The sequence below is a fragment of the Gymnoscopelus braueri genome (assembly GCF_963280865.1).
Source record: "Gymnoscopelus braueri genome assembly, chromosome: 4".
In the NCBI taxonomy this organism is placed as follows: Eukaryota; Metazoa; Chordata; class Actinopteri; order Myctophiformes; family Myctophidae; genus Gymnoscopelus; species Gymnoscopelus braueri.
This window is the reverse complement of record NC_137605.1, coordinates 41,669,555-41,683,170: the sequence shown is the minus strand read 5'-3', so window position 1 is coordinate 41,683,170 and position 13,616 is coordinate 41,669,555. Positions and strand designations below refer to the sequence as shown.

General features: G+C 40.8%; 1 protein-coding gene across 1 annotated transcript; it reads right to left on the bottom strand.

Moving 5' to 3' along the window:
- Positions 1 to 397: 397 nt before the first annotated feature.
- Positions 398 to 12,460, bottom strand: cep76 (centrosomal protein 76). Its single transcript, XM_080426490.1, has 13 exons — positions 12,389 to 12,460; positions 10,328 to 10,483; positions 10,131 to 10,215; positions 9,808 to 10,032; positions 9,100 to 9,285; positions 8,752 to 8,849; positions 8,047 to 8,175; positions 7,179 to 7,364; positions 4,753 to 4,919; positions 3,395 to 3,554; positions 2,250 to 2,423; positions 1,646 to 1,863; positions 398 to 1,260 (listed from the first exon to the last, which is right to left on the bottom strand). Exons 1-13 carry the CDS (start codon positions 12,449 to 12,451, stop codon positions 1,122 to 1,124), a joined length of 1,986 nt encoding a protein of 661 aa, XP_080282616.1. The 5' UTR covers positions 12,452 to 12,460; the 3' UTR covers positions 398 to 1,121.
- Between the last annotated feature and the right edge of the window lie 1,156 nt (positions 12,461 to 13,616).

Here is a 13,616-nt window from a genome sequence, read left to right as displayed (position 1 = left end):
TTTAGCACTTTGAGATTCACAATAATGTAAAGTGCGTTATAAATAAAATGCATTATTATTATTATTATTATTATTATGTAGATATCGTGATCTTTTTTATGTTCTCTTTGACATGATTATTTAATGTTAGATTGTTTTCTCCCTGCTCTATCTCTCCACCTCCTTTTTCTTCTCCTTAGTTTCTGGAAAACAACAAAATGAGGGAGCTTTTCACCTACTTCTATCTGTAAACCAGTGATGTGACAATAAAGTTTATTCTGATTCTGCAGTCTGTCACTGTCCTGCCTAGTCTAGCCCATTTAGACCCATTAAAAACCTATACGTTGTTATACCTTTCAATCCGGGACAGCATTTGTGTCACATTCACAATAATGTAAAGTGCGTTATAAATAAAATGCATTATTATTATTATTATTATGTAGATATCGTGATCTTTTTTATGTTCTCTTTGACATGATTATTTAATGTTAGATTGTTTTCTCCCTGCTCTACCTCTCCACCTCCTTTTTCTTCTCCTTAGTTTCTGGAAAACAACAAAATGAGGGAGCTTTTCACCTACTTCTATCTGTAAACCAGTGATGTGACAATAACGTTTATTCTGATTCTGCAGTCTGTCACTGTCCTGCCTAGTCTAGCCCATTTAGACCTGTTAAAAACCTATACGTTGTTATGCCTTTCAATCCGGGACAGCATTTGTGTCACATTAAGTGTTTTTACGATTTTCCAAAAAGTTTGGTTAGGATTAGGAGGCATTTCGGAATCGGCCTCAGGTCCAAGATGGGCTAGCTTAGCTTTATCAGTCATGACTCATATCTTCTGGCCATGTGTACTGCATGTGACCTCTGTATGTGCTTAATAAACTTAGGAACATGCCGTGTGATACCGCCTTGTGTCACCTTGTTCTCCAGGCCCGCTGGTTGCTTAACAGAGGAGTAACTCAACTGCGGGACCAGTCATCACTCTTAACTGAGAAAAGCTCTTAGGACCACAACAGAGGATTAATCAATTGTCGACATGACCCATAGTTTACCGACACACAATCTAAAGCACTGTTTATGAAAGCAAACGTGCAATAAGAGAAGAGTGTTTGACATCACTGTGGAGGGTAAACTGTCTGTCAGTCAGAGGACAGAGCGGTACTTGCAGGCAAACATGAGCCAGACAGCGCAGGCGTTGTCGGGGTAGACAAACACCCGAACACGGACCGCCAGCCGCACATGGTCTCCACGACAACACACAATCTCCTCGCAGAAGGAAGACCTACACAAGCAACAACAGTAACAGTCGTGTTACTATACTTGGTACATCGAAAGCCAATCCGCTTAGAGCAAATGTATGTAAAACAAGAAATATATTAAAGACGGAAAATAGCCAAATTAAGGCATGTAATTCAAACCCACTTTCCTGTTTACTTAACCACTTAAACCCTCTAGTCTTAGTTAACCATACTTGAGTTACAATAGTAGTCAGACTGCAGTTTTTCCGTCTACACCAAATCTCTTCGCCAGAAATATGGCAATTTTTGGCGAATGTTCCCCCCAAAATAGGCATACTGGGGTTCAAGTGGTTAAAATCATGTTTCACCCATTTAAAATGAACGCATTAACAATCGCAGAGCGAGAGCAGTACCGTTACATGACTTCACCTGAGGCAGGTGGCGAAGGCCCTGCGAGCGTTGTGATGCAGGAAGTGGATGGGGAAGCCTTTGAAGGTGTGTCCGTCTGGCACCGCCCTCCTCACTGCGTCCTGGAACTCCTCGTTGCCACAGGAGACGCCGGTGCAGCGCTCCAGCTCATAGGCTGACAGGGCAGAGGACAGCAGGTAGGACAGATGGTCGTCCCAAACAGTCGCCAGTTCCAGGTCCTGGAAGTGGAAATTATTCATTTATTTACTGTTGATTAGTGATGGTTTTATAAGACTTTATAAGACGAGGAAACTAAGTGCAGTCCAACACAGGTGTACCAGATGGAATGGAACTGGGACGTTCTAATTGCGTGGTCAACTGATCAACTAGTGCTACCTGCATATCAGTCATCTTAAAGTCCCACTGTGCAACATCCATTTTAGTAGTCTTTTTGCCGACACCTATGGTAGCTCTGTTGTCTGTTTAAAAAAAGATATACTTTTGTTTAATTGAAAAGGTTACACAGTATGACTTTAAAACAATGTAACACGATTCAAATTAGGAACCATGCTTATGTCTGGTAGGTCGCCACAATACAAACAGTAAGCTTCAGGCAGCGTTTTACCTTCCTGTGTTCAGATATGAGGTAGCGCATCTCTAGCTCCAGTTGGTTGCTGGTGGCAGCCGGTTCCAGAGAAGGAGCAGACAGAGGAGGCAGAGGGGGCAGAGACGTAGTGGATCCTGGGGCACAAACTGACCTCAGGGCCTCCTCACTCATGGGCTTCCATCGGGACGGGTTCTGAGCGTAAAAAAAACCCAAGAGGACAATTAGCAGAGGCGCTCCTGCCTAAGCAAACTTAATCATTGCTATCAGGACCATTAGACTTTTTCACCAAACATCAGTCTGTCTCTTCCTTGAAAATCAAACAATCATCTGAAAAATGGTCAACCACTGATATGGTCCTTTAGGGGTTGTGTCCACCGAGGCATTTTCTGTTCCTTTGAATTGTTTTCAATGGGAGCGCTGCGTTTTTACGCTATGCTGGAAACGCCAGCAATGTGACGAAGAGGTTGGCAGCAGTCTGGACCGAGTAACAGCTCGTTTCCATATAGCTCTGGGAACGTATGTGAGACAACCCCAAGTCCTTTCATTTCTATGGGAACCTCAGTGATACACGATGTATTTGCAAAACTCCTCCTTCTGTTATTGTGCCATACGGATTTGTTGAACTTTTGCAATGAATTATGGAGAGCCCTGGAAACGGCAGAATACGCTATTTCATTCAATTCACTTGCTTGGCTATGTTAATAATAATACGTTTTATTTTAGAGCGCTATTCAGGGCACTCAAATGCACTTTATATGAATTCAAAATTATTGTTTCAATTCATCACTAAAATAAATGCATTTCCTTGCGTTGAACACTAGAGGGAATATTGCATCTATTAAACAGAAATACAGACATCAACTATGTGGAAACGAGGCATGAGCCTAGAAGCCAGTTGAGTTCTTTGAATTAGTTATTTCTTAAATGTATGTGACGTATATGTGACCGAGGACCCAAACCTAGTATGACCCTGATTAATCTATTCTGTCTGCAGTTGGCTATCTCTATACATTAACCTAGAGGTTCTAGCTTAAGATTTAATTCATCATTAAACATAACACAACATTATCTCCACACCTTAGTGTACTAAAATAATAATACATTAAATTATAATTCTTGTAAAGCAGGATGGCAACTCATAGAAGTGTATTACCCCCTCTCACCTGTAAGTCAAAAACACAGAGCTCCACAGCATCAGAGGGCTGGCAGTTGGCTAAAAAGATCTGATGGTTGAAGACACAGCCCACGGTGCGGTATGGGGACGTGGGCTTGGGTTGAGGTGCCAGAGGTGGTGCATCTGGGTCTATTGCCTGATGCAAGTACCTGGGGACACATACAAGAAAACAAGCAGAGTCAATGCCTTCAGGATCAAGGAATGATACAATTCTTTTTTTTTTTTTTTACAACCAACACACCAATTCTATAAAAGTGCCTTTTATTGGAAGTCCATAAACAACAAAAATGCTTGCACACTGAAAATGAACATCGAGATGCAAAAATAGTCCTTTACTTACAAAAGTGCATTGGACATTTATTTTTAAGGTGGACTATGCATATAAAGAAACAGCCCTATAATGGACTTCTAAATGTATTTTATTTTATAGCACCTTTGATACGTTATGTGTAGCTCAAGTTGCTTTACAGTACAGACAGACACGATGGAAGACAATATAAAAATAGGTCCTACAGAGATGATGTATTTTTGTAGGCCAAACAGGAAGTTACCTCTGCCATGGGTTCCTATATGGCAGACTTCCAATGGATTTTTTGCATTGGGTTTGGGACTAATTAAAAAAATAAGCTCTGTAGTAAAAGAAGGCTTATGAAGTGATGATATTCATACATTTCCTTCCAACAAGATAACCTACACAAATCAACACATTTTGTAAAGTTTTTGAACTCCTAATTGTTTTGCTTATAATGCCCTCAAATAGTGGTTAAGCTTATGTTAATAATTACAGACCTTGATTTCTGCATTTAACCAAATCCCTATGGTAAATAAAAGCATTGAGAACATGGTGAGGGAATCCATTGTGAACTCACTTCCAGGTTTTAGGACTACGAACTGTAGTGTTCAACTGATCAACAAGCTAACAAATATACTGTGTGTGCAAGTGGTCACTTTACAGTTTTACAGCAGCCTATAATTTTGCTCAACATATTACTGCATTACTACCACTATGACAGTTATCATCCCTTACAACACACGTACATCAATAACTTCTCCATACCTGCATTTTCACCCACCGCCCAAGCTATTTGGACTGCAACAACGAATATAGATTCCGTGTCACAAATGCTAATCTAGAACATAAATTTGGGAAATGTTCAAAATCGATTTCCCCACTCCCTGCATACGCCAAAGATCAATGCCCTTGTGCAAGTTCAGATCGATTGATCAAACCGCCGAGGAGAAAAACAGATGAGGCCAGACGAACTGACAGGAGTTTTCTTCATTTTATAGTAGGATGTACAGTATACCAACACATGTAGCTGTAAACAGAAACACTACAAATCAAACCTGTGTGCAGTCAGACTCTCCCAGAAGGTGATGCTGCCATCAGTTCCGCGGGTCATGACCCAGGTGTGTGGACCAACCTTGGCCTTGGTGCCCACACACACAAAGGCATCCAAGCCAAAGCCTAGTAGGAGACAACACAGCAGGGTGGCATGATCCTCACAGTCACCCTGGGGAAAAAGAACATAACCCACACAAAATATTTAAGTCTTTGGTAATCCAAAGTGATTCAACATAAGCCAAGTTTTTGGTGCAATGTTGTAGTTTCAAATTCAGCCAATAGCATTTGTTAAACGTTATCTGCCTACTCTCCAATTCAATGTTTCTTCTATATTGCCCACTGCATTGTGCCATAAAGCAGAAATGACGCTCAGAGAGCCCACAGTGGATGACTGAATGAAATCATGTCTGGGCAATGGGTCATTTTGCCCTACTACACTATCATGGCAAAGGGTTCATGTCATGGTGTCATATTAGCTTTCCCTCTTAAAAATAAATATATAAATAAAATGTTGGTGACCGTTGTGCATCTTCCTATCGTCATATCATTACTGTCTGTTCCATAAGATATCAATTAGAGCCTGATGAGCTGGTGACGTTTTATTCTGAAGTCACCATGTACTGTATATAGGCTACACTGCTCTGTTTAACCAGCCTTGTTCTCTTGACACCAGCAGGCATTCTGAATCATGATGGATACTTAGTTGCGCGCTGGTGTCGCACAGCAGAATTGGCCGATCTACAAGCTAACAACAAGTTACAACGTGTTGTGAGCTAGTAGATTGGCAATTGTTAGCATGTGACATCATGCGCAACCAAGTATATTTGAGGCATGAGAAATTATGAAGGCGTAAAATAAGAGTCAACTGTAAATGCAATAGTTTCGGTTATGAAATTGCCCATGACACTAAGCAACTCTTATTTCAGTTGTACAACTTTTCCAGTAAGAGGCCGGGGATTAGATGGGGGGCTTGTGTTACTGCTGTATGCTTGGCTTAGGCTGTGGGGAAGTCAGAATGATAGATGATTCCCAGACGTGATAATATGGACGGCAGCTTCGGAACAGGCCGGGGACTGACGGGGGTAAATTAATTTCCCCTGGAATGAAAGCAATAAATCAAAGCTGACAAGGGCCACTTTGTGAGAGGTGTGTTGTGTCTGCCAGCCATGCGGAGAGACAAGGAGGCAGAAGATTTTATTCTGTGGTGGTCCAGGGAAATTCCCTAATATCTAGTCTGACATGAAAACCCATCAGTCAACTCTGCAAACTTCAAGACTTTGTTTCTTAGGATGACACAATCAATGCTACCGACTTAAAAGTGGGAGCAATACTACTTTCACTTTTTATTGCGGTTATATTTTAACAACAGTAGTAGCAGCAGCACTTTTAATATAAATCAATCAATAATGTAACAATAGATTGGCTTTGGAAGGTTTGACCAAATATAATTATCATGTTACTAACAATAATACCACCATATTGTACAACATTAGCATCAATACCACAGTACTCTGAAAACCAAAAGGCAGCAACTGCAGGGTAAACATACTGTAGACAAAGAATAGATGTCTTGCCTTCACTCTATATTGCAAATCAAGTAGTTTATAATAGCCCAATCTGTGACATCACGCATTGCCGTAGCTCCGGACTCGGTCACATAGTGTTATTATTACCCAGAATTGAGGGGGCTGGGTGAATAATGATTTTTATCAGTGTCGAATTCTGCACAGGCTGTCAAAAAAAACACACATTTAGGGCACGCTCCCACCGCACTTTTATTTTACCTCTGGGGCGGAATCTGCCAATGCAAATGCATGGATTCTTGGAAGAAATCCACAAGACCATGAATCCACGCATTTGCATTGACAAAGCATTGGCAGATTGGCAGATTCCGCCCCAGAGGTAAAATAAAAGTGCGGTGGGAGCGTGCCCTTAAACAGTTCTTTTACAGCAGAATATAATTTTACCACCCCAATTTTTACTACAGACGTCCATAGGAACATGTCAATACCTTCAAACTTGCAGTACAACAGCGGAAAATAGGCCAGAAATACCTTTATTCCCCCCCCCACTCCAAATCCAAATGATGACGCTATGTAACAGAAAGCTCCCAAGCTACAGTGATGGGTGAGGTCACACACAGGGCTTATACTAGCCTCTGGGCAATAGTATAATAACTACATAGAATTATGTTTTTAAGAGCCAGGGGGAGAGCAACACTTAGATTTTACTATAAGCCACATTTTTGTATCGTCATATGACCACGTCGCTCAACATTCTGCAAGTAACTGATCAGTTGATTGAGCAGTTGATTGATCAGCTATTATTAAAGCTTTTAAGTCAAAATTGCTTTTGCCACTGATGCCTGACAACATTGAACCGCAATAGCTTCACACAATCTGGTTAAAACCGTTAACCATTTCCTCACCTTGCCTCTACAGAGAAATGCCAGTAGAGTGCACCACTGTTCCTGCTTGCCTCCTCCAACCACAGGTGCCTTCTCGTGAGCCAGCAGGCTGACAAAGCGTGCTGCCTGCCGTGGGCTCTCCAGCAGGCGACCAGCACGGAGAACACGCACATAAGAGCACACTGGCCTGTTGACACCATTCTCATCCTGCACCGAACACACATGAACACCCAGACAAGGGGTAAAGGGACAAAGTTGAGTTAAACTTGAGTCAAACTGTGAACAAGTAGATGCTTTGTGGGTTTTAAAGACCCTGACCCTAACTCTAACCACTCTTTCCAAGGCACCAAAACAGTAGATATTAGTTGAGCTGCTGTGGTGCGACCCATACCTCCATGGGTGCAACACTATTGTAATGAGGTTGTCTGTCTGTGTAAAGGCAACGCACCAGACCGACGTCGGTCGTGTTGTAAAAGCCTGCGGCTGTAAATCTGTCTACAAGTTTGTCCACCAGAGAGTTCAGTAGATCAACTATGCACACCTGTGGTTTGCCTCATTATTCAAATTATTTGTGTTAAAATATTCTGTCATACAACCGTTTTATGGGTCATACAATTATGTCCATACAGTGTTTTGTTTGTATAGAAGTATACAATATAATAAGTACCGGTACACAATTATAAAATATCCTACCTAGACCTAAAAACATGTCAGTTTTCTGATACATGTAATTGTACGTACATGGCAAAAGAATGTGATTGGGATGGAAGAAAAAAAAAAAAAGCACAGAAGAATTGTATTACATAAAAAAGGTTCGGAACCATGCATGATACAACTGGTGTGTTTTCACAGCAGATACAAAGCATCAGATATGAGAACAAGCTCCAACCTGTGCAAAGATCTTGACTAGTTTGGATTGGTGAGATGGACGGATCTCAAGAAACTCCCTCCACCACTGTTTGGCATAAACCAAGAACAGTCTCTCCTTCTCGGCAGTCTTCTGGCGTTCCAGTGATTGCTGCATGGGAAATTAATGAATGAGACAAAAAAATGACCAATGTATGTGATCTGATTAACCACTTTCAACCTGGTAGCCCTATTTTGGGCATGTCAGCATGTTCAAAATATCGTAACTTAATGGAATAAGCAGATATACAAGTATATAACAGATTTGGTTATAAAAGAGAAACGTTTTATTCAATAAGTAGCCAATGTTTTATTTGCTTTTCACATAAAGTATTTATGAAATTATTTAATGATGAATAATGAATTGTTTAATAAAATAACCAAATGAACACATTGGACAAAGAAACCAATTAACTGAGGTAACTGAGTTTGAATCTAAAGTGTCATGCCGATTTAATGCAAAGTTTAAGTACCGGTAATGACTTTCTGAGTGAGTCAATTCATGAATGAATAATTAAACAAATCAATGCAGAGAGAGAAGATACTCCATTGTGCGAGGGTGTTACTTGCAAAATAACTAATTTGAAGGCTAACAACGTGTCATAATGCGATGCATTGTCAGCTGTTTGTAGATCATTTTTTTTGGTGAGCAACACTGTAATACTACAGTTTATAAATTAGGGTTTACCTGTGTGGTGATTATCTCAGCACTCAGAGTTCCAGTCAGAGGAGGGTAGAGTTCAAGGCTGACATTCAGCACACCAGCTGGTACCTTACACTCACTTCCTGAAGAACACACACACATCAAATTAACCGCATTAACCCTGGCATCCCTATTTTGGGCATGTACATGGGCAGTAACATTTTCAGAATGCAAAAGATATTCAAAAACTGTGAAAATTACCAATCTACAACCTCACAACGCATCATTATGCAATATGTCGTGAGTTTGTAGATGTAAATTTATTTTATTTTTTTATAAGTGATTCAATTGTTTGTCCATTTGAACATACAGTGGGTTGAGCATTTCACTCACCAACCCCCAGTAATTCCACAGCAATGCAGGTCTTCCCATTGGGCGAGCTGAGGACGGTCCTCCAGTCCAGGAAGTAGGAGGAGACCAGAGTGGTCTCGCTGGACGTATCTGTCCTGATCAGTACCAAGTGGACTGGGTCACAGATAGACAGCATGGCGGTGGCATCGGCCATCTTACCGCCTTCTCCTGCAAGGCATAGAAATAATGAGCATGGATAGAATAAACAGTAACAATATAAAACAGTTATGCTTTTATTTCTATGGGTAAGTTTAATCTTTTTTCCCCTTTGTTGCCTTTAACCACTCAACCACTTGAACCCCAACGTCCCCTATTCTGGGAGAAACATTCGGCAAAAATAGCAGATGTACAAGCTCATAACTCAACGCCTTGTGACCCATTGTGAGCTTGTTTGTAGATCAGGTATTTCTGGCAAAAAGATTTGGTGTAGAGTGAAAAAAGAGTGTACCAAGCGTAGTTGGAACTCAGGTCCATTTTACTAAGTATAGAGGGTTTACGGTGGTGAGGGTTTAAGTGGTTATGCCCTATTTTTTACTTTGTTGTACAATGGTGTTATGCAAAAATAGCTGACGAGTTAGAGATCAGTAGATCTGCTATTCTTTTTAATTTTTTTGAAAATGTTCGCATATAATGACTTGCCCAAAATAGGGATGCCATGTTTAGAAGTGGTTAAACAGGAAGTGGCGTTACCCATGCCATCTTTATGGATTTCTAGGAGGAAGCCCTCTTGCAGGTCCGGTTCACAGGCACAGGGCACCGGCTTTGAGCGGAACCTCTGGTTGCGGAAATGCAGGTAGAGTGTAAAGGTAGAACACACCTGGCCAGGTAAGGGCTCTGGTTCCTGGAGGTGCTCCAGAAAGGCCTTACCACCAACCACTTGTAGATAAAGGTACCGCCGTGTTGGGTCAATGTTAGCTGAGACAACAGGGAGGAAAACCACATACACTAATAACTATGCTGTCCAAAAAGAAGGGACCCTCAAATTGACAGCACTTTCCCCATTATCTCCTTACTTTTCTTTGATTGAGTCAGGTCTTTGTCAACAAAGTGAGTAGCAGGCTTTGAAGGCGATCCTTTGTCAGTTTCTAGTGGAGATTCCTTATTCAAACGGCAGACAAAACAGAGAGGTTAGAGGAGGACTGTGAAGCGATTTAAGGATAACGTATCTGTGCGTGTAAATGTGCAAATTGCCTGCCGAGTGGTGTGCAACCTTGGTGAAATGTAGGTCCTTCATGACATCGTCTACAATGCCTCTACGTTGCAGAGCATAAAGAAAATCCGCCTCAGAGAGTGCATGACGTCCAGTGCCGAGGTCATCCCTCACAGTCTCAGCCAGAACGTCTCGGATCTTGCCATGGATGTTCATCTAAAAAAGAGAGGGTAAAAAAGAATAACATTTGTGAACGGTAAATACCCTTTCCACCTCCTTCCACACACAATGATAATTGGTCACCAGTATACTGAGTTAGAGGCTCCAATTGTCTCTAGTCTGTAGTATTTTTTTTATGTTTACCATGGGAATTGAAATGAAGGGAATATTCGGACACGATAAATTGCTGCTCACACATATTTTATTTAATCAACACGAACAACGTTTCACCCATGCAAGGTCTTCATCAGTTGAAGCCCTTGTATGTGGTGGTGGTTAAATTAAATATGGGAGAGCAGCAATATATTTATCTTGTGCGGAAATTCCCTTTTCACTTGAATATTTTTGGTCCAGCACGGCGGCACCGTTTTCAAAGAACTGCACAGGGGATGTGCATATCCTATGCTTAAATTTACCATATATTTTTATTATGTTAATTGTAGGCGACATCATGCAAGCTGGCAGTGTGCAGGTTCCTTTCTTCTCTGATGTCGCCCACTGCTTTTAGCCTACGCACCTGCTTTTAAACTGTGTAGGTGTGTGAATCTAGTAGGTGTGTTAAAGCTCTTATACAATTATGTTAATTGTACCATTGCAAACAGTGCGACATAACCGACTTAACATCAAATGAATTGTGTGAGCCAGCCTCACACAACTAAGTAAAGCTGATGCTTAAAGCTGATTCTTTGTCAGTTTTGAGCCATAAGTTAACAATAGCATAATTATACAAATGGTCAGAAATCAGAAATCATTTCATTGACCAGTATCAGGTTTATATGTTCTGGTGCTGTGACCACTGACAACATTACAGTGGAGAACACAGGACCTCAATGGAAATAAGCCATAGGCTTTTTTGGGTTATCCTTTTGTATAAATCTGTACCTCTGTGCTTTTTTTTGCAAACTGTTGACGTGACCAGCTGCACGCCAGGTTATAGGTTATACTAGCCCTGAAACATGACTGTCATACCATGACAGTCATGGTGCCGAGTCCCCCTGGTCTAAAGTTGTGTTCGATTTTTTCACATTGCCATCTCTCACATAAACATAAACGTTCAGATTTCAAATATAAAGTGCTTACCACCGAGCCACGGATGTTACAAGGCGATGCGGACCGCGATGAGTACCCGTATCTCCCGTATTGTTCAATAAAAAGCATTTTAATCCCATCGCCGGCCATTTTCTTTTTTTGTTTTTTTTTGTTTTGTAATGTATCAGAGTGCAATACACCTCCCAACCATTAGTGTCGCATGGTTGAAAGTATAGGAGACAATTTGGAGAAAATGGACGGCGATGGGATTAAAATGCTTTTTATTGAACAATACGGGAGATACGGGTACTCATCGTGGTCCACATCGCCTTGTAACATCCGTGGCTCGGTGGTAAGCACTTTATATTTGAAATCTGAACGTTTATGTTTATGTGAGCGATGGCAATCTGAAAAAATCGAACAAAACTTTAGACCAGGGGGACAGGGCACCATGACGCTTGTATACAAGCGTCATGTGAACCATGGCTAAGGTTATACATAGGCCTATATACACAACCCTAGCCCTAGAATGTCTGTGATCTACATTTCATGTATTTCATGTATTCTATAAATTACACAGCTGCATAAACTGTATTTATTTGGAATATGTGAATTGTATGGAATATCATTCCAGCTTGCTAACAATACAACACAGATCACCACTCAATATTTAAGAGGTACAGCATGTAGCCTACCAAAAAACTAAACAATAACATAATCGTTGTAATCAAACAGGTATAGTACATCATAGCCTTGGAAGTCAAGAAAGACGGTCATCGGTCATAATAATATATGACAGTCTTGTATCAAGGCTAACTAACGAAGTACATCAGTGTTCACAGCCGTCATCAGGGGCTTGTTTCACTTACTTACCTTGATCAAATGGTTGTGAATGATTTGTTTCAGTTCAGAGGCTTTCTCTGGGGGTAGAGACATTATGACTGTTTGAGCCAAATATTATGTAGCCCTGAAACATGACTGTCATACCATGACAGTCATGGTGCCGAGTCCCCCTGGTCTAAAGTTGTGTTCGATTTTTTCACATTGCCATCTCTCACATAAACATAAACGTTCAGATTTCAAATATAAAGTGCTTACCACCGAGCCACGGATGTTACAAGGCGATGCGGACCGCGATGAGTACCCGTATCTCCCGTATTGTTCAATAAAAAGCATTTTAATCCCATCGCCGGCCATTTTCTTTTTTTGTTTTTTTTTGTTTTGTAATGTATCAGAGTGCAATACACCTCCCAACCATTAGTGTCGCATGGTTGAAAGTATAGGAGACAATTTGGAGAAAATGGACGGCGATGGGATTAAAATGCTTTTTATTGAACAATACGGGAGATACGGGTACTCATCGTGGTCCACATCGCCTTGTAACATCCGTGGCTCGGTGGTAAGCACTTTATATTTGAAATCTGAACGTTTATGTTTATGTGAGCGATGGCAATCTGAAAAAATCGAACAAAACTTTAGACCAGGGGGACAGGGCACCATGACGCTTGTATACAAGCGTCATGTGAACCATGGCTAAATATTATGAAACCTGCAATATTATGAGAACTAATGACAAACGGTGTGTGTACGTGAACTATAAACTGTCAAATATAGACGTGAACGTGCTTCGTTCTATATTTCTGAGTGTATATTATAACTCTAATGTTTCTGACTACGGTCTTTGACAACAAAACAACTGTCAATTTAAACTGGCGGAAAAGGAAGCGCGAAGCAGCGTTGCCAGGTTTTGTGAGAGAAACAAGCAACCAGGTCTAGGAAAACAAGCCCAAAAGAAGCAACTATGCCCATGAGCACCTTAAACCTATTTATCGGATATTTGGAAATAGCCAATCTACAATGCGACGCGTTGTGAGCTTGTATATCTGCAATTTTCAAAAAACTCTTGCAATATACAGATATATATTTTTTTAAACATTCTAACAACACAAATGCTCCCTGTGGCACAAAACATTTTCATGAAAATATTTGAGAACCACTCGTTTAAATAATAATTAAAACATTTGGAAGCAAGCCTTAATTAGCAAGTTCAGTTTAGAAACCAGCCCAAAAAACCCAGAACCCGCAACTACCAGTTTTTACA

Excerpts from the sequence above, each read along its gene's own strand:
- cep76 (XM_080426490.1), bottom strand. The coding sequence starts at position 12,451 with ATGTCTCTACCCCCAGAGAAAGCCTCTGAACTGAAACAAATCATTCAC. Across the intron at positions 8,176-8,751 it reads CTGAGATAATCACCACACAG|CAATCACTGGAACGCCAGAA; the intron begins GTAAACCCTAAT and ends TTTCCCATGCAG. Across the intron at positions 1,864-2,249 it reads TCATATCTGAACACAGGAAG|GACCTGGAACTGGCGACTGT; the intron begins GTAAAACGCTGC and ends TTCCACTTCCAG.